Raw genomic sequence first — 23,640 nt, 5'->3', positions numbered from 1 at the left:
TGAATTTGATGCCCATTATTGCGCTGTATGAAGTCACAGGGTACTACTGCAGTTCTAGCCTGGAGCGGGGAAAAAGTCCAGTCCCTTTAATAGAGGTTTAATGGGATGTTTTCTTCCCTGTCATGAAAAGCTTCAACTATCCATTTCCACACATTAAGCATCTATTAAAGGGACGTGTCTGGCCCTGATTTTCCCCTGTATAAATCTTTAACTCATCGTTTATAGATCTAATTTCTAACTTCAGCAATTTTGACATAACGCCATAGAAACCTGTCCTCTATTTTTGTGCTGTGATTCCTTATGTTGAATTCAAATACAGCAGAACAGCACTGTTACTAAAGGACGTGCTATTTGTAGCGTAATCATTCTGCATGATCATGGCGAGGTTGGAAAATCCTGTGGCTGTTATAGAAAGCGAGCTTGACTTCTGGGTCTTAGTACAAAGAGCCTTTAATGCTGTTATGTAAGCGTGTATTGTGGTATCTCTGTGTGTGTTTTTCAGATAATGTGATAAAATGAGTGTAAGCTTATTTCAGTCAGAGAAAGAAGCATTCCCCTAATTGTTCTTTAATTATTGGAATTCTCCCACTCCCCTTTTCCCCTTTTAATTCCTGTTTTGCATGAATGCTCATGACAACCTAGTTTGCTTTAGGCTACATTGACTTTGCTCAGCCAGCCAGAATATTCACTGGCCAATCGGGTGGTTATCCCATGAACAGCACAGTCCCAGAGTAGATGACATCAATTCGACCTGACAGTTTTACTGTCATGCAGTGCGCAGAAGCTTAAAGCAATGGGAAGGGAAAAGCAGATTTAGCCTTCAGAAGGGAGACAGTGCTGTCTCAGACCTCCCCCAAAAAACAACACTGCAGTGGAAGGTTTCAGGTTCTCCCCAGAAAAGGAGCCTTGCTTCAACAGTACATGCTAACTTTAAAAAGCCTTACTGTTCAGCTGAATGTTTTTAAAAAGCCAAGTGATGACACACATGAAGCTGACTTATACTGAATTAGACCCTTGGTCCATCAAAGTCGGTATTGTCTACTCAGACCAGCAGCGGCTCTCCAGGGTCTCAAGTAGAGGTCTTTCACATCACCTACTTGCCTAGTCCCTTTAAGTGGAGATGCTGGGGATTGAACCTGGGACCTTCTGCATGCCAAGCAGAGGCTCTACCACTGAGCCACTGCCCCTCCCACAAGCTCATGCATGTTCGGAGTTCCCCAAATGACAACTCTGAAAATAGTACAAACCAGGGGCTTTTGAACCATGAGTTGCTTTTTCATGCCTTCTGATTTCTAAGCCTTCAGTGACTTCATAAATGCTGTCTCAGAGACATTTATATGGAAAGGTGAGGCATATTTTAAGAACAAAGCTGAGGATTAAATTTGCTTTTTCAAGAAGTTTGTTTACGTCTGATGGAGAATTAGCAATTCTTTATTGCTGTCCTCTCTATGGTAAAAATAGGCTTTCCTGCAGAGATGTGATTGAAATAGAGAATGTCTTTCTTAAATTATTGCTGAATATATTTAAACCTGAAAATGAAAGTGGTAATTCAGTTCTGCTGGACTTGGAAAGAAACAACTGTTGAGGAAGTAATTGAGTTTGTGTGTGTTTGCTTATTTATCTCATTTATAGCCCACATTTCTTGTTGAGACTCAAAGCAGATTACAAAATATTAAAACAATGTAGTTAGACATTATACAACATCCAATGAACAATGCAGTAGGAGTAGTATTACAGAAAGAGAAGATAAATTCAAATAAAAACATTCCAAGATATGACATACTATAAGAGTGTAGAAAATGGATTACAAAAGTAGAAGACAGCAAAAGCAAGATATGTACAATAATGAATAGTATTTATGGATTTATTTTTATCATTTATACTGCCCAGTGGGGACCCAAGGCAGCTTACATAATTTTTCTCTCCTTTTTATCCTAACCCCCCCCCCCCTGTGAAGTATGTTATGCTGAGTTTGTGTGATTGGCTCAAGTTCACCTAGCTAGCTTCCATGGCAAAGTGGGGATTTGAACCTGGTTCTCCCAGATCCTAGTCTGACCACTGCACCGCATTGGAAGTTGACTACAATCCTTTTCCATTTATAAGAGCATCCTCCCAAACCATTCCATTGTACTAGAACCCTATTTCCTTGAAAAAATACCCTCCTGAACACTGCTGTTTTGCACATTTTGCAGAAAGAAGTGTGGGAAACTTCTTGACCGCCTCAGGCAGGCTGTTCAGCATGGTGGGAGCCACAACAGAGAAAGGGTGTGGGCCCCTATTTTTTACCCATTTGGACAGTGGCTCCTACGGAAGGCTCTGCTCAGATGAGCGTAGCAGGAGAGGCAGTCCTGAAGATATGTGGATCCAACACTTAACACCTTTTTAGGTGATAAGTATTTTCAATCAAATACATAAATGATTGGTAACCAGTGGAGTGACTTCAGAATACATATGATATGCATACTCTGCTTAGCTCCCGTTAATAACCGAGCTGCATTAGCTGGGGTTTCCGAATTGACTTTAAGGGCAGACCCATGCAACAAACTGATTTACTTTTGGTTCATGATGTGCGCACAAAGAAAGGAGCTTGCTAAATTCTTTTCCTGAATGTTTTCAGGATTGGAAATAAATTTGGGTGTGTTTTTACACAGCTGTTGCATATTTTCTGCTTGGATTCTGCTTTATTCTAAAAATGTCAGGAATGATGACCTAGAGGCTTTGTTCTTGTTGCAGCAGGTGGTTTGCGTGTCTTGTTGTTGTGTAAGCACGATGGAAGCTTGTGTTATAATATGCTGTCATTCCTTTGTAACCCCCCCCCCTTCAAATACAGTGTTATTTTTTTGAGTCTCTCAGTTGTGGTTAATTTTGAGGTTTTTTAAAATAAATGGCTTTCTCATTTGTAAATTGCCTGCTTCTGCATCCTCAGTTGCGCTGCTTCATTAGAGAGCTTTATTGAAATGTAATACTTGTATCCTAGAGGAGCATGTATGTTTAGGATCATTAATGGGTCCAGGAAGATGAATACTTGTTCACCACACAAATGCCCGGGTGTCTGCTTGGGGCACCATGTTGTCATTGGTGGAGATGACAAATGTGGCTTGTTCCTTTTACCTGCCTTACTGATGCCCGGATACAAGGTGAGCTCCATTGCTTTTGCTAAGGCTTTCTTTCTTACCAGCCATGTACTATGGACCAAGGAGGCCTCCTGACCCAGTGAGGATCTGCTCGAGCAAGCAAAATACCCTGAGACAGTTCTGTGGAAGACGTGTGGTCTACCATTATTGCAGAGCTGAACAGGTCTGAGTAGGCAGGCTTCCTAGATCACCAGAAACCATTTAGAAGCATTTCTAAGCTCTTTAGAGGGTGAGTGTGTAAGTGCAGTAGATAAACAGCATGAAGCTGCTAATCTGCCTCTGAAGCTTCATTCAATCAGTGGTTCCCGGGGTTGTGCAATACAGCTGGTTTCCCACTGAAATCTTTAATTGCCTTTTTAAATGGCAGGTCTGCAGTGGCTGTGGAATATCACTGGTAATTTCATTTATCCCTATTCTCCACTGAGGCAAGGGCATCCTGAGCTGTGGTTGTTTTCCTCTCCATCCGGGTAGGCAGGACTAAAGTTTCTGACTTCCTGTATCCCTTGGCGGGAAACAGCCTGAGGAAGCCAGTTTCCATCCTGCCTATCCGGGTAGAGCAGGCAACCTCGCACAGTTCCGTGCCAGAGGCTCTATTAGGACTACTTAAAATCAGATTTACTCGTCTCTGTTGTCTTCCCATGTATTGTGAGTTTTTGCTCTCCTAATCTTTACCCACCTTGTCAGCCCCCTCCTTCCCTCTCGTTACCCACCTTCATCTTCCCTTCTCCGTTAAGGGACTTGGGGTAGATTTCTTCAAAATGGCCGACGCCATTTTAGTAAGAGACGATGACCTTCTCTCCGAGAAGGACTACCAAAGCGGGCTGGTCCAAACCACCCCCAAGGGTTCCGGATCTCCCAACGGCCGCTCAGGCGGACCATTAGGGAGTATAATAGAACCGGGAGAGACCCTGACGGCCGAAACATCCGCGGCCCAAGTCAAGTCTAAAAAGGCGTGAAAGACCGCGCCGCCGCAACTGGGTGGTAGGAAGAGGAGGCGTGGCGGCAAGCTAGGTGCCGGGCCGAAAGCCGGGCACAAAACACCCGACTCTTCGCCGAAAGCCTCAACTCTAGCCCGTAGCGCACAGGATGCGTCTGAGGCGGCGGCTGCATTCTTCCTGACGGGGACTGGTAACTTCGCGACAATGGCGGCAATGGTAGCATTCCTGGAGGGAGTTGGCAACCCCCCCCAACCAGGCGGCGGAGGGCGCCCATTTTATTTCATGGCAGAACGCTGACGAATTGATTAATTATGCCCTACAGCACCAGCGGCAGGCCTTCCAATCTTTCCAGGCCCGCCTTCCTCCTCCCATGGGTTTGGGCCTCTACGGGACTCCCCCCAACCCTTTGACTCATCCTAACCAAAGCAATACTTCTTCTACTGAGGAGGATTGCGGCCCTAGTACCTCTACTAACATGAGAAATAACGCATGGCCCACAAAAGCAGCCGTGAAGGCTAAGTTCTCTGAGCCCAGGGAAGCTCAAATAGAAAACTCTAAATCTCCTAACTCTTCTGTTGAATATGAGGAGGAAGAAAAAGAGGAAGGCGAATTTGATTCGGATGTCGATCCACCTCAGGAGACAGACACACATAATAGGCTGTTCTCGGGAGAGGATTATCAGGCCCTCTTGGCCAAGGCTATTCTCGCCCTTGACCTTAACGAGGAGATAGACCAATCTGACGAACCCAAGTCCAAATGGAAAAAGGGAGTCAAGGAATGTTTTCCTAGACCAAAATCACTCACTAATACAGTTCCATTTCCAGAGTTCTTTATCAATGCGGTTAGAGAAGAGTGGGACCATCCAGTTCCTAATAGGCAACTCCCCGTGAATATTAGGAAACTATACAATCTGGCACCTCATGCCATGACAATGCTCAAAGTTCCCCTGGTAGACTCTCCTGTTCTGGACATGCAGTCACCTGGTTTGGTACCAGAGGATGGAGTGGGCTCATTGAGAGACCAACTAGACAGAAAAAGACTATTTGGTGAGAAAAGCTCATGAGGCATCGGCCATGGCTATCCAGGCCAGCGCCACTATGTCTATTTTCGCTAGGGCCTCCTACCTGTGGATAAAAAAGATTATTCAACTTGTCCCAGAGGACAATCTGAGGGTCATAGGGGGCCTTGAAAGGGTTCAAAATGCCATAACCTTAATGGCTGATGCCTCTCTTGATACAATGTCTTCAGTGGCAAGATCAATGGCATCGGTCACTTCCATTAGAAGGGGACTCTGGCTTAGGGCCTGGCCTGCAGACTTTAAGGCCAAAACCACCCTCATGGCATACCCTGTTAAAGAGGGACGCCTATTTGGTGAGAAGCTTGACAGCATACTCGTCGAAACAAAAGATAAAGAGCAAGTACTCCCTATGCAAATTAAAAAGGATCATCGCCCTCCCTCATATCCTTCCTTTCGTTCCCCCAAGTTCTCACCTAAATTCAGGACCGAATACAGGAGAGGTTCTTGGGGATCAAACGGGATCATGGGGCAATACCAGATCCTTTCAGGGGGGGGGGAGATTCTCCAGACCCCAGGGGTTCTAGCTCAGATGGAAAAAAGGAGACCGGTTCACAAAAAATACCCCTCAGTGACGCCAGTCACATTCAGGTGGGGGGAAGACTTCAGGAGTTTGCGACAAGGTGGTCCATGTCCAAGCTGGACAAATGGGTCTCGGAAATTTTAACAAACGGCTATCTCCTGGAGTTTACATCCCGGCCACGGGACCGCTTTCTACACTCCCCAGTATCATTCAAGAAAGGGAAACACTCAAGGACACTAACAGCTATTCAGCATCTGGTCCATATCAAGGCCATAGAACCAGTGCCCAGCCATCAGAAGGGTCAGGGAGTGTATTCCATTTTCTTCACCGTCCCGAAGAAAAACGGGGACTGGAGGGCCATTCTCGATTTAAAGTACCTCAACAACAGGATGGCTCATAGACATTTCCGTATGGAAACGGTCAAATCAATTGTGGAATCGCTACTCCCGGGCACCTTTATGATGGCTGTGGACCTCACGGAGGCTTACCTCCATATTCCCATCCACCCATTACACAGACCCTTCCTAAGGTTCGCTTATGGAAACAACCACTACCAATTCAAGGCCCTCCCATTCGGGTTGACCTTTGCCCCGAGGGTCTTCACCAAAATATTGGTAACCATCATTGCATCCCTCAGACAGGAGGGAATCCAGGTACATCCATACCTGGACGACATCCTGATCTGCGCCCCAACACCGATCCTATCTTGCACTCACACAGGGTTATCCAGGTCCTTCAGGAACATGGGTACCTCATAAATTTCCAAAAGAGCTCATTGAATCCATCACAGGTGATGACGCACCTGGGAGCCAAAATCAACTCCAAAAAACAACTCCCTATCCCTACCTTGGGAACGGATCAACAAACTGACATCCTTTGCATACAACACGCCCAAGTCCAAGACTGCTATGCTCATGTCCCTAGTGGTCCTATTGGGTCTTATGGTTTCTTGCATTGCAATAGTACCATGGGCACGATTCCAGTCATGCCCGCTGCAGTGGCTTCTACGCCCACACCAGCTAGACATCACAAAGAAAAAGATCAAAAGGATAGCTATTCCTCCCAAGGTCAGTCACAGCCTTCGCTGGTGGACCAACCCATCGAACCTCCGCAAGGCCACACAATACATTCACGAAGATCCCATCCAAATTTTCACAGATGCCAGCCTCTTGGGCTCGGGGGCCACTCTAGGCTACCAGATAGCCCAAGGGCGTTGGTCACAACAGGAATCATGGCTCCACATCAACCTGCTGGAACTGAGAGCCGTAAAATTGGCTCTTCGGAAGTTTACAGACACATTCAGGAACCACCGTCTCCTTATAAGAACCGACAATGTTACAACAAAAGCCTATATCAACAAACAGGGCGGCTCCAAGTCCTCTTCCCTGCACAGGGAAGCGGTGGCGATATTCACGTGGGCTCAAGCCAATGTTCCATCGATCCAAGCGGAACATATCAAGGGAGACCTCAACCTTCGCGCCGACTGGCTAAGTCGCCAGTGCGTAGATGAGGGAGAATGGGAGCTAGATCAAGAAACATTTCAGCAGCTTACAGAAATATTTGGTACCCCTTCCGTAGATCTGTTAGCTTCCGAGTCAAATCACAAGGTTCCCAGATTTTATTCCAGGTACTTCCACCCAAGAGCAGAAGGCACAGATGCCTTCCCCCCAATTCCCATCCTTCCCAAAGTCCTCCGCAAAATTCATCAACACAGAGCCGATGTAATTCTAATAGCTCCTTACTGGCCTCGGAGACCATGGTTTGTAACCCTGAAACGCATGTCTTAGCAAGATCCTTGGCAGATTCCAGCGGAATTGACCACTCTCCGCCAGGGACCCATAATACACCCAGACCCCCAATGGTTCTGTTTGATCGCCTGGCACTTGAGAGGAGGACTCTCTTAAACCTCGGGTACTCCAACAAAGTGGTCAATACAATCATAGAAGCCCAGAGGCCATCCACACGCCGCATATACAATGCATCATGGAAAGCCTTCGCTCGATGGGCTAGGAGAAAGAAGTTCGACCCACTTCACCCAGGCATCCCCAGAATCCTGGAATTCCTACAAGAGGGAGTCAGGCAAAATCTCAAGGCTTCTACCTTGAGACGACAGGTGGCTGCCATTTTTACCGTGATCCCCTTTTCAGACGGATATCCCACAGCGCAACATAGACATATTTCTGCCTTTTTGAAAGGGGTCTCTCAACCCCCAGTCGTCCACAGGTTCCCTACATGGAACCTCAACCTGGTTCTGAAGGCTCTCACGGTCCCACCCTTCGAGCCCCTCAGAACAGTACCCATGAGATACCTTCGCATGAAGGTACTTTTCCTTACGGCAATCACATCGGCTAGAAGGGTATCTGAGCTTAGGTCTTTGTCTATTAGGAAAGGCCTATGTGTCTTCCATAAAAACAGGGTCGTGCTAACTCCTGATCCCACCTTCCAACCAAAAATAAATTAGCATTTCCACAGGACTCAGGAAATCAACCTTCCTTCATTCTGTCCAAAACCAACTGGTCCAAAGGAGACATCATGGCACACATTAGATTTAAGGAGTGCTATCCGTATCTTCATTGACCGCACAGCAGACATTAGGAAGTCCGACTTCATGTTCATAGGGATTTCCAACCCCGGTAAGGGACAAAGAATGTCAGCCTCCGCTATTAGCTACACAATCAAATCATGTATAGCAGAGGCGTACAAGGTAACCGGCAAGACTGTGCTGGAGGGCATTACGGCACATTCCCTTAGAAGCACCGCCACTATGGCTGCCTTTGATAAACAGGCACCGGTGGAGGACATATGTCGGGCCGCCACCTGGTCCTCGGTTTCAACATTTGTCAGGCATTACAGGATCCATACCTGGTCTTCAGCACAAGCGGCCTTCGGCCGCAGGGTCCTACAAAGTGTGGTTGAGTAATCCTTTTTTCCCACCCTTATGGGAGCTCTTATAAATCCCACAGCTCAGGATGCCCTTGCCTCAGTGGAGAATATAGCCTTGAAGAAAAAAATACTTCAATTTTTTATTGAAGATTTCAGTTACTGGTTCATAGACTACTGTCTTGATTTTAATATGACTGATAGCACTTTGCTGCCTAGATTGAAAGCTCCACTTTCTCTGTCCTTTGGCAGCAGTGTAGTTGACCCAGCTACGAGTGTAACAGGCTTAACAGCCAAGGCCTACCCCTTGTAAGAAGGGCTTTGCTGTTACTGCTCGGCCTGTGGGGCTTTTAAGAGCAAGAGGCCTACACGGTGTGATAGAGTCTGTATAAGCATACTCATGTAATAGGGACCTTTCCTTGCTGCTTGCCAATTTTGATGTCTTTTAAAATAGATTCTGTTGCTTTAGTGTGCCTATAGCAATAACCCTGTGTATGTGATCTATTTCCAGGGGATGGCATTCCCTGTGGACCTGCTGGAGAACTATAGTCATGAAGATCTGGAGAGTTCTGCAGAAGACTACCTTTCTGATCTTAGGTGTGGGGATCCGGAAAACCCAGAGTTCCTTTCTCTTGTCAATAACGTCAAAGTAAGGCTCCGGATTTTTTTTTTAAAAACTCTTCTGTTAGCTGTGTGAGAAAAGCTTACATTGGGGTATGTTCATTACCCCCATGTCAAATGCCACTATATCGCAGGGTAGAAAAATGCCCCCCAACAACAAACCTGTTTTTGGTACCTGGTGTTTTTCAAAACTCCTAGAGCTTGTTTCAAACACCCAGAGCCTCGATACATGCTTCACATGAAGTAGAATGGCTCTTTTTGTTTAAATTCTCCTCTCCCTTTTTTCACACATTCTGTAATTGATAACAGTTACCTGGAATATTATCATGTCATCTTTCTGTGAAAAGGCTTAGGGCAGGGGTGGGGAACCTTTTTCTGCCAAGGGCCATTTGGATATTTATAACATCATTCGGGGGCCATACAAAATTATCAACTAAAAATTAGCCTGCTATATTTGGTCAAACATTTAGCCAAGAGGCAGGACCGGAGACGGCTCCGAGTGTCTGCCAAATAGAGCGACTCGCTTTTGAGCTCTGCCGTCCCCAGCTGGGCCCAAGAGATTCAGGCAGGGCAGCATCCTTCTGAGCTAGAGATCTGCCAGGACCCATGAAGGGCCAGACCAAATGATTTCGCGGGCCTTATACGGCCCCCGGGCCTGACGTTCCCCACCCCTGGCTTAGGAGCTGTATCTCTTCCGAGCACTTAACAATGCTCCTCTGCATTAGTATTTTCTGGAAGAACTTATGGGGTATTTTTTATCCCAATATCCAGTGCATTTACATAGTCTGGGGTAAATTTTTTTTTTTACCTCAGTAAAAACAACAATAATAACTTTTCTGGGGTTGTTTCATGTCACATAGGCTTATTGTTTACAGGAATAAAACTTCTGTTGGTAGTGGCTATCCTTTGGGGACATTGTTTACTAATGCCCTACAAGGATGAAGTTGTAGAGCTACTTCTCTGTTTTCTGCTAGCAAAAGTGTAATGGGGCAGGTATTCATGTCTTGGTATAGTACCATTCTGTTAACAATGGACTGGAGAGAATTGGGTGGATTTTCAAATTTTTATCTCCCACCATTAGAGAGGATACATGGGTGCTTGCTAACCAGGCCAAATTTTTGAGGACTGAATATTCCCAGGAGAACCAGATTACAGTAGAATAAATTAATTTATTAATCACACCCCACCTCTCAGGTTCCTGGTCACTACTCACAATTTTAGTCTCCCCCTGCCCCGTTCTTCTTCCACCTCTGTTGGGCTTGTGTTAACATTTCACCCCATGTGAACAAAAGCTAGATCTAGATTTCATCCACAGAGTCCTTCATACATTGATACAAAGCAAACTGGAGGGGGGAGTCGTTCTGTGCCTATTGTCTCCTCTTTAGCCTTTTATAGTCTGTTACTGTGCTAACAATGTACAAAAAAGTCAATTGAAACATGGTAAACTTTTTTTTCCTCCCTCTTCCCAGATTCCAATTTGCTTATCAACTGTAGGCTTTGTTCCTCTTTATGGTGGAGAGGAGAGACACAAAGTCCTTGCTTTGTTTGCTCCGGAGGATTCACTTGCAGGTCTTAATTTTAAAATTTTAATCTCAAAATTGTATCATTCTGCTTTATGCACCTGTCTTTTGTTGTGTGTATGGCTGTCATGGTTGGGAGTATAAAGCTGGCACTTCTAAAAGTGAACAAATAAAGCTGCCTTATACTGAATCAGACCCTTGGTCCATCAAAGTCAGTATTGTCTGCTCAGACCAGCAGCGGCTCTCCTTGGTCACAGGCAAAAATGTCTTTCACATCACCTACTTGCCTAGTCCCTTTAACTGGAGATGCCGGGGATTGAACCTGAGACCTTCTGCATGCCAAGCAGATGCTCTGCCACTGAGCCACAAGTGGTCATACTGTTGCTAAGAAAAGGGTAGCTCCTTCCAGCCCAGTTATGTAATGCCTAGGTCAGGAAGCAAAGTTACTGATCTGGCCCCTGCTTTCCTTATAATGTCATATATAGGTGTCATTCTGACCATTTGTAGGTAACACAATAATCATTTTAATGTTGTCCTAGAGGCCATTTTTGGTTGCTGGAGGGCCTTTCCCAGAATGCTGAGACTGTATTTTTTCACCACTGACTGGGAGCAACATACAGTACAATGAGGGCCAGCTCCTTTCCTAAGCCCTATTTGGGTTGAGGATTGACAGATGTGACGAGATGGATTCTCTTCTCCCATGAGAGACCTCGATGGTAGGCAGCTGTAGAGAAACAAGACTCCCAGTTGTTCCTCTGAGTACCTCTTGTTTGGAGGTTGAGGAAGAAACCTTACACAGTTTCTGTCATACTCTTTTTCTTTTCGTTGGGAGAAAACTGTGCCCCTTGGACATGAAGCCCATGAATGCTACTGGAAAGGAAATATCATAGAAACCCGAGAGTTTTTTAGCGTATTAAGATGTGGAGTTTGATTATGGAATGGGGACTGAATGGCTTCTTTTAAACACCTCTATGTTTATGGATATAGTAAAGAGTATGACAGAAACTGTGTTGGGTTTCTTCTAGACCCTTAGTAATTATTATTAAAAAGTATGTAATGAAGTAAGTTTCTTGGACATAACCAAGGCTAAACATTTAAATGTACAGAAACATCAGACTCCCATTTCTCATTCCAGCTGTTGCCCTGTTCCTAGCAGATCAGTGGTGGACTATTGATGACATTGTGAGAACATCTGTTCTTTCTAGGGAAGGACTTCAGCAGGTAAATAGTGCTGCTGCTCCATTAAACACTTTTTTGAAACCTGTTTCCTGACTCTGCAGGCATGAAATCTGAAAACACTGCACGATTACTCTACTAGGGTTCAATAGAAAAATTGTTCTCAGATTTATGTGCAATGGAATTGGGATTGTGTGGTGCCAAGACTTTGGAAATCTGTCTCCAGGAAGATTTGTTTGTCTCCTCCTATCATCTGCCACCGGGTGGTGACTATTTTGGTTTTGTATGTTATGACATTACCCGCCCCCATAACTTATCGGCCCTTCTCCTTGGTTTTGGCTTTTACTATCTTGGGGACCCTATTTGGATGGAAAGGTGACATAGAAATGCTTTAAATACATTCTAATGTTATAGAAAGGTAGAGATTTTAACTATGAAACACATGGATGCTAGAAATCTGATGACTTTCTGTTGGAGGGAACCCTAGGAACTGTAATTTTGAGTGACTCTTAAGGCTCTCTAGCCAAGTTTGTTCTCATGGTTCTTCATGATTAGTTGCAATGGATTAAACCACTTCAGCTTCTTAATGCAGATATACCCAATCAAGTTTTCATCAAATGCCTATTTGCATGGTGTATTTTTTAGGCAGTACTCTCAGTATTTTGTTGCCGGTTGCCTTGAGAGTAGGGTTATAGATTTTAGCAACTTCTTAAGTGTAAAGTCATTTTGAAATTAAATATTCTCCTATACTGTTTCAGTCATACTCTTCTATGTGTGTCATATAGGTGAAGTCCATTGGGGAGAGAGTGGTTCTTTATGTATTAAATAGAATAATTTATCGCAAACAAGAAATTGAGACAAACGAATTCCCGTTCCTTTGTCATGGTAGCCATGATTATGCCAAGATCTTATGGAAGAAAGGAGAAGCAATTGGCTTTTATTCTGTTAAACCTACAGGTAAGGCTTCCTTTAAAACTGCAAAAGGCATTTACTGGCTGTTACCGCACTAGGTATTCCCAGTGATGTATCAAGAGTTTGGAAATGTTATAAAAAACATCGCTTTAAAAGGGTTTTTGGATACTACGGCTAAAAATGGTTGGAAGATGTCTTCACAGCAAAAGGGGCCAAACAAAGTGCGAACAGTATTTTTTATAACAGTTTCAAACTCTTAATACATCGGTGGGAATACATAGAAAGTGCAAACAGTATTTTTTATAACGTTTTCAAACTCTTAATACATCGCTGGGAATACCTAGTGCGGTAACAGCCACTGTGAAGCAGAAAAAATCAGTTTCATACCAGTCTGGGTTAATGTCTGTTCATAGCAGAAAAAAAGTACAACAGAACCCCTTATATATAGTTTAAAAAATGGCATTGGTCTCCAAAGATTTATTTTAAATACTCTGGAAAAATTGCACCGCGAAGAAGTACATGTTCTGTCTCTGCAGAAACATAGCGGAGTCATAGTTGCTGCTTTCTTGGGACTGTGGCTTAATTTCTAGGGAAATTAGTTGTCAAGCATGTTATATGGCCTTGACAACGGTTGGAAACTTGATATTCAGGCAGATGGGCCTTTGGTCTGGTCAAACTTAGGTTTTGAAAGTGGGGGTGGGGAAAAAGAAACAATAAGCAGATGGCTCTGTCTCTCCTTCGGTCCCCTGTAATTTCGACCTTGTGAACAGAGTGTGTATTTCAGAGCTTCAAGTATCTGGATAGCTTCCAGGAACCTTACCATTTGGGGGTTAAATTATTCTGATTTATAAGTGCAGAAGCTACTCTTCTAAAATTAACTCAGGTAAACTAATGGTTGCCTTATCATGAGAGACTGGGAGCTTCAAGGCTAAAATTCAGGGAGGGATTTGTGTCAAATTTGCAACTCTTAAATTTCACCCCAAATTTTCCATCTCTGACCGTGCTGTCAAAACTTGGTCCCTTCTAAGCCAGAAGATTTATGTTGGAGCAGATAGTTATTGGAAGTAGGGACGCAACATATTAAACATTAAAATGCTAAATATTATTTTCTGCTAGTATATTTCTGTAAATGTTTAAACGTGCTTGGGAGGAGCTGCAGGGCAGAACTTCTCTCATCAACGCAAGTGTGCAGACCAAGCTGGCTGAGTGCAGGTTTATGACTGTTGTTGCAGGTGCCGTGTTAGCAGGTTATTCCTTCGTGTCTGGAAAACTTAGCAGCCCAGCAGAAATGTCAGTTGCCCTAGGCAGCAGGGTGACCTGCAGTGAGGCAGGGGCCAAACGTCCTTGAAGTTTCTAGTATGTTGGAAAGTAGACCCCCACTCCTCTAGTGTAGGATGCCCTTTTTGCCCAGTGCACACTATAGTCTTGAGTAATGCCTGGAATCGAGAGTTTGAGAGCTTGTTAATGTTTAAACAATAACATTTCTAATAATTGAAATGGTTACTGTTTAAAAATAAAATTTGCATCCCTTTTTGGCAGTGTTAAGGTAGGACAAGGTAGCTGTGTTTTAAATACAGTTGGATACAGAATGCGGAGAGTAATGCAAAGAGATGATTCAGGTTAAGCAGTGGCTATGTGCCTGGGTAATGGGGAAGCTGGCTAAAGATGATTTAAAAAGAAAGGTGAATAACAAAAACGTATACTGCTGAGTTGACCACATAACAGTTTTGGAGGGTGGGAGAAAAGAACCTTTTGGGGATACCATCTTGGAAAAGCTTTTTTATCCAGCTCTTATAGGAAATGGGGTTTGCCACTTAATCAGATGTGCCGGAAAAGTGTGCTTATTGCTTTTTCCCACCCACTACCCAGAGGAATCCTCAGCAACCAAATCCCACCCCATTGAGAACAATATGGCAACAGCTCCCACGCCGAGCTGTACTCTCCCCTCCCAAGCCATGGAGCCAGTCTGCACCTGAGGAAGGCAAGCGGACCAGCTGCCTGCAAACTGTCTGGCAGAGCTGACTCAACAGCTCAAGGCAGACAGACGAGGAAAGAGGCACCTGAGGATGGCATCAGCTGGCAGATCCAGCTGACAGAAGCCCAGCAATGGCCACGGGCATCAAGCTGGCTGGCTGGAGAGGTAGGAGTGGGGCATATGCTGAGCTATGGTGGCTGATGGAGAGAAGCTTGCCCTTTGGGTGAATCCCACTAACAGTGTTCTGGATAATCAAGTGCCGGATAACAAAGCTTTTACTATACTGAGGAAATTATTCTGTCCTGGGAATGTTAATCAAAGCTGCTCTTAAAAATTGCAGGGAGCATGTGCAGTGCATTTCTTACCCAGAGCTACCAGCTTCCAGTCCTGGACACAATGTTTGTGAGGAAGAAACACAGAGGGAAAGATTTTGGACTGCTCATATTGGAAGATTTTGTGGATTCATTTACGGAAGACACACTTGGCCTGCGGTACCCAATGACATCTTTTATGCGTGCTGGTAAGCCCGTTTTAGGGCATAAGTGCCAGTTACATGTACATTTTACATTTTTTTTTGAAATGGTGAACTTTCTAGTGGATTGTATCTGTGGATATACATGCCTGCACATGCTTTGTGCAAGTAAAGATGGAGCAGATCGTTCAGCTCTTTGAGAGAATTTGACTTCCACCAGTTTTCTAGGCTCTTGAACTCTCTATCATGTGTAATTAAGAGAAAAGGCAGATAATTGCCTTGACAAAGAGGAAAAGAGAAATAGTTGTTGCCATGGGGAAGAATCTGGTATAAATGAAATAAATACCACGAGTTCCCTCCCTTCCTTGTTTCTATCAATGCATTTCCCCCCGGGAACAGAATTTCTGGGAGCATTTCAGGGGACATTTCATTCTCCAGGGCTTGGCTTTAGAGTAGTATCATCCATGTCAGAACACTTTGTGTGTGCCGTCAGGTCACAGCTGACTTAGGCAACCCTATAGGGTTTTCAAGGCAAGAGACGTTCAGAGGTGGTTTGCCACTGCCTGCCTCTGTGTGGAATGAGAGAGTTCTGAGAGAACTGTGACTGGAGCAAGGTCACCCAGCAGGCTTCATGTGGAAGAGTGGGGAATCGAACCAGGTTCTCCAGATCAGAGTCTGCCCCTCTTAACCACTATACCTGGCTCTGATACAACACTAGCCAGCATCAAAAAAAATTAGTACTTTATTGTTGTTCTTTGCAGCATGCCATCAAAAACATCTCTCTCGCAGCTGTTCACCTAGGCAAAGCCAGTGGGGGATGTGTGTGTATGTATATGTGAATAAATGTTTGTATAACAGAGAATGCTGCCTAGGCCTCTTAACAAAACTAATTGTGATTGTTTATATATTAAACTTTTGATTACTTTGCTGCAAAGGGTAATGATCATGTTAATACATAATTGCTTCTACCATTTAATACTTGAGAAGGCAACCTTCTCAACAAAAATATCATGAATTTTGGGGTGGGAAAGAATCAGTGGGTTATAGATCAAATCAAGCCTGCACTGATCCTAGAAGCTAAAATGACTGAACTGAGGCTATCGTACTTTGGTCACATTATGAGAAGAAAAGCGTCACTGGAAAAGACAGTCATGCTAGGAAAAGTTGAGGGCAGCAGGAAAAGAGGAAGACCCAACAAGGGATGGGTTGACTCAATAAAGGAAGCCACAGCCTTCAGTTTGCAAGATCTGAGCAAGGCTGTCAAAGATAGGACATTTTGGAGGACATTGATTCATAGGGTCGCCATGAGTCAGAAGTGACTTGATGGCACTTAACGCACACAAAGCATCTTGTAAAAGTTGAAACCTATTCTCTTTTTCCCAGCTTGTCAGAAGTACTTTGAAAAGTACCCAGGAGATCATGATCTTCTGTGGGAAGTTGAAGGAGTGGGCCACTGGCATCAGAGAACACTTGTCGCTAGTATATTGCAGAGAGAAACTCTCAAATACATAGGTAAGGTGGTTGTGGGCATGACTTGGAAAATCTGTACCAATACTATTTAATTTATGTTGCCACAATAAAAGACATGTATACAGCTGTTTGCTTTTCTCTGAATTTTTCTGGGAGCAGGAGACTTGCAGAAGGAAAGCAGCAGTTCTCAGGCAGAGGAAAGTTTTTTGCAATCTGCCGTGGACTTCAACACCTCAAATGAACTAGCATCTGATCCCAGTGATACACAGCTAAGTGTAGGTATACAATATGACTTTGTGTACTCTTAAAACGCCTCACGTGTTTCTCCGTTAAGTTTTAGTTTAGTTTATTGATACGGTCTGTTTGACCAGCCCGCTCTATTAAGTTTGTTTTTGTAACTTCTGAGAAGAGAAAAACAAGGAACCCATTAAGGAAGTGATTTTGCTTGCTTGACACTTTCCCACCTTCTTCTCACCACTGTAGACTTCTTAAAACAATTCCTTTCTGTAATTACACAAATGCGTTTTAGGGATTGAATTTGCAAAGCGCACGCAAAGTGCTACAAGTATTTAAAACGGGGTCCCCAACCTTTTTGAGCCTGCAGGCACCTTTAGAATTCTGACCCAGAGTGGTGGGCACAGCTGCAGGAGGTAGAGCCAGCCGTTAAATGGCTGCCACTGCTTATCTTCAGTCACACAATACAGATCCTTGTGCTGTGGTGGCAGCTGCTGGCAAAGCAACATTTTAAAAAATCGGTACGGCCAATTAAATCTCCAGTGGCCAATCAGAGGCCTTGCTGAGCACAATCCCTACCTGGCCTGGCCACTTGCTAAAAACACTTGGTGGGCAGCAGGAAGTGTTGGCGGGTGCCATTGGAGCCCATGGGCACCGTGTGGGGACCCCTAGTTTAGAAGCAACAGCACCCAAAAGCATGCATTGGAAGACAAAGTTTTACTCAGAACTACCCAGCTTATACTTTTGTGGAAAGCAAGCATTCTCTTGGTAAGGCCTGGCCTATGGTGAAGCCAGCCTCAGTTGCCAGATTGGGGATGGTACCTGGAGTGATTTTACTCTCCTTGTGGGTGGATTGGGGATTCCTCCTTTGTGGCATGCTGTGGTAATGGGGGAAGTGCCACAATCCTGATGATTTCAACTCATGGTGGGGGCTCTCTTGATGCTGGGAAACAACATAGAAACCACTCTTCCTACACAAGAAAAAGATCGCTTCTTTTCATTTAAAGGAAATGAATTTCACTTCATCTTCAATATTCTGACGTAATATATAATTAAAGAATGAGAAATAAAACAATTGTGTATCAGAAAAACAGGGCGTAGTAGTGATAGAACTCTAAAGTTCCAGCCTTGGTTATGCAGTTAGTTTTCCATACTTCAGTGTTTTTCTCTTGTACAGGTGGACTCTCATAAAAACAAAGACAGCGTAGATGGATGTGAAGGCACTTCGGAAGGTAAAATCTCTACCCAGCACCTCTTCTGTTAAATCTTTCTCAGTCTGTTTTTGCTTCAATAATTATAGCTTCTGCACTCCGAGATTATGCCGAGTCATGGTTTTCACAGAAACCAAAGATTGGGGAAGGGGACAAGAATGGCACTTTAGAAAGTCTTTTTCTTTTCAAGAGAAAAGTCAGAATAAACTTAGTACAGTCCCTGAAGTTAAAACCTCCTCATTCCCTAGGCTGAGGAACCCAGGCTGCCTCGGTCAGGGAGAGGCCAACCGTTTTGACTTGAGAGTTGAAAACAAATGCGACACCTTTCGTTGGTGTGTCACCAGACAAAAAGCAGGATAGAAGGCTGTATTTGGCTAGATAATGCTGGGAGCGTGCTGAGCCCCGGTGGTGATGTCAGCACTTCAGTGGTTTGCCTTCAACTTGATTGGTAACTGCATGTATCTAGGAGGGTGAGGATGGGTATAAGTCACGCCTGTTGCCTTCTGTGCAAGCGGTCCCAGTGATGCCAGTATCTCAAGTGCTTGCCTCAGTTGCTTGGGCAGAGAACAGCCCCTGTGTGCCAAGCAAAATGGCCTGGGGTCCCTGTTCAGCACTTGTGCTGGGGGTTGCCAGCATGGTGTAGTGGTTAAGAGTGGCGGACTGTGATCTGGAGAACTGGCTTTGATTCCCCACTCCTCCACATGAAGCCTGCTGGGTGACCTTGGGCCAGTCACAGATCTCTCAGAACTCTCTCAGCCCCACCTACCTCACAAGGTGCCTGTTGTGGGAAGGGGAAGGGAAGGCGATTGTAAGCTGATTGTCAGCTGCTTTGAGTCTCCTTAAAGATACTCAAAGCAGAGCCAGCATGGTGTAGTGGTTTGGAGCGGTAGAATCTGATCTGGAGAACTGGGTTTGATTCCCCACTCCTCTACATGAGCGGCAGAGGCTAATCTGGTGAATTGGATTTGTTTCTCCACTCCTCCACACAAAGCCAGCTGGGTGACCTTGGGCCAGACCCACTCTCTCAGCCTCACCTACCTCACAGGGTGTCTGTTGTGGGGAGGGGAAGGGAAGGTGATTGTAAGCCGGGTTAAGTCTCCCTTAAGTGGTAGAGAAAGTCGGCATATAAAAAACCAACTCTTCTAAAGGTAGAGAAAAGCGGGGAAAATAATCAAGTCTTCTTCATATCTACATGTAGTTGTCACAGGTGTAACTCACACCCTACCAGTTATGTTGCTGTTCCTGGAGCATTTCAGAGGATGAGGGAGCTGCAGACATATATACAATGCATGTTTGAAGTGTGAGTTGATGTCACTGAAGAAGAAACTGTGGTCTATACCAGAGTTTAGGAGGAGCTGTGACAAAAATCTTTTAAATGCTTAGACATCAAGTTTTTAGGGCAGTTCTGGGCCTAGGCTTCTCCCCCCGCCCCCAGGCACCCTGATATATTTATTTGTGTCTAAAACGTGCTGTGCCTGTTTCCACGCTACCCTTTAGAACTTAATGCTGTGCCACTTTCTACTCGATCTCGAAACAATCATCTGAAACGTCCCAAGTTGGGGAAAAGGATCCAAGAATCTGATGTTGCTGATGGTGAAGATGGAAATGTTTCTGAAGCATCGGAAAACAGGTATGCTGTAGGGGAACTTTTCAGTTGCATCAGAGGTGTCCTAGAATGGGTCTTGTGCTGCTTAGTGGTTTTAGGAACGGTTTATACAAAGGAAGAGCATTGGGTTTGCATACTTGTAGATGCCATCCAGGAAATAAGCCTGCTACGTTGTGTAATTTGACTTTAAATAGCAATATAATTCAATAAAACCAGCATGTGCCGTTTCTTTACTCACTGGTGAAAAGCCCAGATTACCAATAAATGGTAAAATGTGCATACGTTTGCACTCTGTCAAAATTATTTTATGTGGTCAGTGTTATTTATAATCCATCTTTCTCACTGAGGCTCAAGTCGGATTACACAATGTAAGTCTGTACGATCGTTAGGATGAGGAGACCTCTAATAAGCAATGTATTAGGGGTAGGATTGCAGAAATCTGAAGCAAGGCACAAGTCAGGAATGCGCTGCAAGAGCACACGTTTCAGTATTACATAGTTCTTGACCGATACACTTACTTTGTTCCTTGTGCACAGACTGGAACCTGCTGCTCGTATGTCTGAAAGCTCAGAAGAGTTGATAGAAGAGATAGAAGAAAATGTAGCTGAACATGAACCGGAGGAGATAACTGAAAATAAAAGGCAACCAGTACAAGAAGTGCAACAGTTGTCTGAGAAACCAGATGAGAAAGAGGTACATTTTGGTTGAAGATTCTAAATTGGATCCAGACTCCTGCAAAGGGAAACAGTATGTAGAAGCAGATTCTCCCATCTTCCCCTTCTTCCAGCAGCCTCCCAGTGGCTCTCCCCAACAGCTGCTGAGGGTTGGGGGACCTTTCTGAATAATGTGCCACAAGTTACTGAGGACTGCAGGAGGGGGCAGGGGAGTGGGGTGGAGCAAAATTGCTCCACCTTTTGAGAAAGGAACAAAAGTTTGTTCAAGGTTAAGAGGGAGAATTTCATCTGCTCCCCCCCCCCATATGCTGCATGGTATATTTTGGATGTTCCCCTGACCCATAGCAGTGGTTTGGGGGGCATACAAAGGGGCAGCTTGGAGAGTTTGCAGGAGCTTGGACCCAGTCCTCTTGTCAAGATGGGACTGTTGGAGTCTCTGATTGTTCTGCTCTGGGGAGGGGCTGTAGCTCAGTGGTAGAGCATCTGCTTGGCATGCAGAAGGTCCCAGGTTCAATCCCCGGCATCTCCAGTTAAAGGGACTAGGGCAAGTAGGTGATGTGGAAGACCTCCACCTGAGACCCTGGAGAGCTGCTGCCAGTCTGAGTAAACAATACTGACTTTGATGGACCAAGAGTCTCATTCGGTACAAGGCAGCTTCATGTGTTCATGTGTGTATGAGGAAGTGTAATCCTTGGATTTGGAAAAGATGAGTCCCAATACTTTGATAATTTATATACTGTTTCCCACCCTGTGCAGGGGTGAGGAAACAGAAAAACATTTGTTTGAACTAGATTTGTATCCATTGTTACTGCTGAATAAAATGTTAGCGAATGAAGACGTAGTGGTGGCTATGATGGATGAATACTCTGACGTATGAATGTCATTGTAGGAATCGGATGTAGAGCCGCTCAACGGAGAGCTAACAGAGCATGCCATCAAGGTTTCATTGGTGACCGAAGGGGAAACGGTGAACGAAGCTGTGGACGGGGAATCAAAGCTGCTGTCGGATAGTTCAGAAGAAGCAACTTTAACTTTACTAGTCCCGTTAATTCTTGACTCTTCAGAGAAATCTCCTGAAGGCAGTGAGGACAATATGTCAGATAAGGTGAGGGAAATGTAGAAAAACAATGTCTTTCCTATTCTGTTGACTCATTTTCTTGTGGAGATAACATTTTCTTATGAGTAGCACTGGAAAGAAGGCAGAAAGCACTGTCCCCTTTTGTTGTGCAGGAAAAGAGCCTTACGTTGATTCAATCAAAATCTGCAGTAGCATTTCAGTTTCTGCAATATACTGTTACAGAGGTGGACAGGTATTCCAGCCTCTTCCCCCTCCCATTTCTTATATAAAATCTTTGGAGAATTCCCATAGGGAGAACATGGGAGTGACAGATACTTATGTCAGCAGTACCTTTGCATGCCTAATATAGTGGTGACTACTATTTAGATTATTTTAAATGGGGATTAGACAAATTCATGAAGGGTAAGTCTAGCGACAGCTAATAACCTTGATAGCTAGATGGAGCCCCTCCCTGTTTAGGCACTAGGTCTGTACTTGGTGTTGGGGGGGGGGCAGCTGCAGGAGAGGGCTATTGCGTTCTTGTCCTCTGGACCAGAATAGACGTTTCTGCATCTGTATGTTTAGTGTAGCTTTTTTTTTACAGCGTGCTTGTTTACTCAGAAGTAGTCCACATTGAATTCAGTGGGATTTATTCATAAAATTGCACATCAGATTATTGCCCTAGGTCAGAGGAAATGGCATAGATATTGTGTGAGGGTTTAACATTGCTGTATGGGCCAGAGAGAGATTCCCTATGAAGCCCCTTTCTATTCAATCTTGAAGTTGTATGTGAGCGTATCAGCTTCCAACTGCAGATTGCCATGGATCCTAAAATTCTGCTCGGGGTGTGTGTGTGTTGATGGGAAGGGAAGTGGAAATCTGCCATGTAATTGTGGGGTGGGGATTATCAATCCCTCCAGTTCTTCTATGGGATGAACCATGGTTCAGCCGTAGAGCATCTGCTCTGCATGCAAAAGGACCCAAGTCCAGTTCTCAGCATCTCCACTTAAAAAAAACCCAGGTAATGCGTAATATGAAAAACCCCTACCTGAGATCCGGGGAGCTGCTGCCAGTTAAAGCAGACAATGATAGATTGATGGTTGGACTCGGTATAAGGCAGCTTCATCCATACCTTCCTCAAGCAGAAAAGGAGGTTGGCACCTACGCCATTCTCTCTGCTTCATTATTTCTTCAATCTGCTTTAAAACAAGATAATTTTGAGAGCGCCGATTATGGGGCCTTTGCATTGGCTGATAGCTGTGGGAAGTTGTCACTTTTTAGCCTTGTGTTAAACTAATAATATTGGCCTGTGTTGGTCACTGTAAAAAGAACCAGCATGAGTGCAGTGATTAGAGTATTGGACTAGAGTGCAGGAGACCAGGTGAGAATTGCCACTCTGCCAGGAAACTCACTGGGTCCCTTTGGGCTAGTTACTCGTTCTCAGCCTAACCTACTCCACAGGTTTGTTATGAGGATAAAGCGGAGGAAGAACAGAACAATGTATGCCATCCTGAGCTCCTTGGAGAAAAAGCATTTGATGCAAAATGTACTAAAGAAAGTCGAACAAGGTGTTTTGCAGATTAAAAAGTGTCACCTAAAACACAACAAAGGATGTGTTTTTCTTCCCTCAGGTTGAAAGTATGGCAGATTCAGAAGTACCACTAGAAGAGGAACAAGCACATAGGAAAAGGGCTGCTGTCCATAATGCAGATATTGTTGCATCATCACAAAAAGAAGAGCCCTCTAATAACGGCCTTTCAAACTCTGTAGCAACCGAAGCTTCAGAAGATAACGTTTCTGAGAATGTGTCTCCCAATACCACCTCTTCCCTGGAAGAGCAAAGTGAAGGAGGGTCTGACTCGCCAGAGGCCCCTGTTGCTCTGGGTCAGGGGTCCTTAATGATGGTTGAACTGGAGGATATTGCATACCAGCAACACACAGAGGGGCAAAAGAATCAGATGGACGAACAGTCTGAGGAGTCGGCCGAGCCAGCGTCGGAGAGAGCGGCAGACAGCAGTTCTGAGGAAGTGGAAGTGGAAGTTCCCATAATAGACAGGCGGACCTTACGAAGAAAGGCCAAAGGGTACAAAGGACCACCCAAGAAAAAAGGGAAGCTAATTTAAACCGTGAGCCATTGTTGTCACAGCTGGAACAATTACTGT

The 23,640-nt window shown here is 44.6% G+C and overlaps 1 protein-coding gene across 1 annotated transcript; it reads left to right on the top strand.

Moving 5' to 3' along the window:
* The first annotated feature begins 9,061 nt into the window (after positions 1-9,061).
* FAM169A (family with sequence similarity 169 member A) lies at positions 9,062-23,640 on the top strand. Its single transcript, XM_056848416.1, has 12 exons — positions 9,062-9,199; positions 10,641-10,740; positions 11,827-11,912; positions 12,653-12,824; positions 15,095-15,274; positions 16,610-16,738; positions 16,856-16,971; positions 18,108-18,162; positions 19,639-19,771; positions 20,284-20,440; positions 21,311-21,526; positions 23,110-23,640. The coding sequence occupies exons 1-12, from the start codon at positions 9,065-9,067 to the stop codon at positions 23,599-23,601; spliced, it is 1,971 nt and encodes a 656-aa protein (XP_056704394.1). The 5' UTR covers positions 9,062-9,064; the 3' UTR covers positions 23,602-23,640.

This window comes from Euleptes europaea, chromosome 4, assembly GCF_029931775.1.
Source record: "Euleptes europaea isolate rEulEur1 chromosome 4, rEulEur1.hap1, whole genome shotgun sequence".
NCBI classification, from domain to species: domain Eukaryota; kingdom Metazoa; phylum Chordata; class Lepidosauria; order Squamata; family Sphaerodactylidae; genus Euleptes; species Euleptes europaea.
The sequence above is the reverse complement of the archived record's forward strand: the minus strand, read 5'-3'. Positions and strand labels throughout refer to the sequence as shown.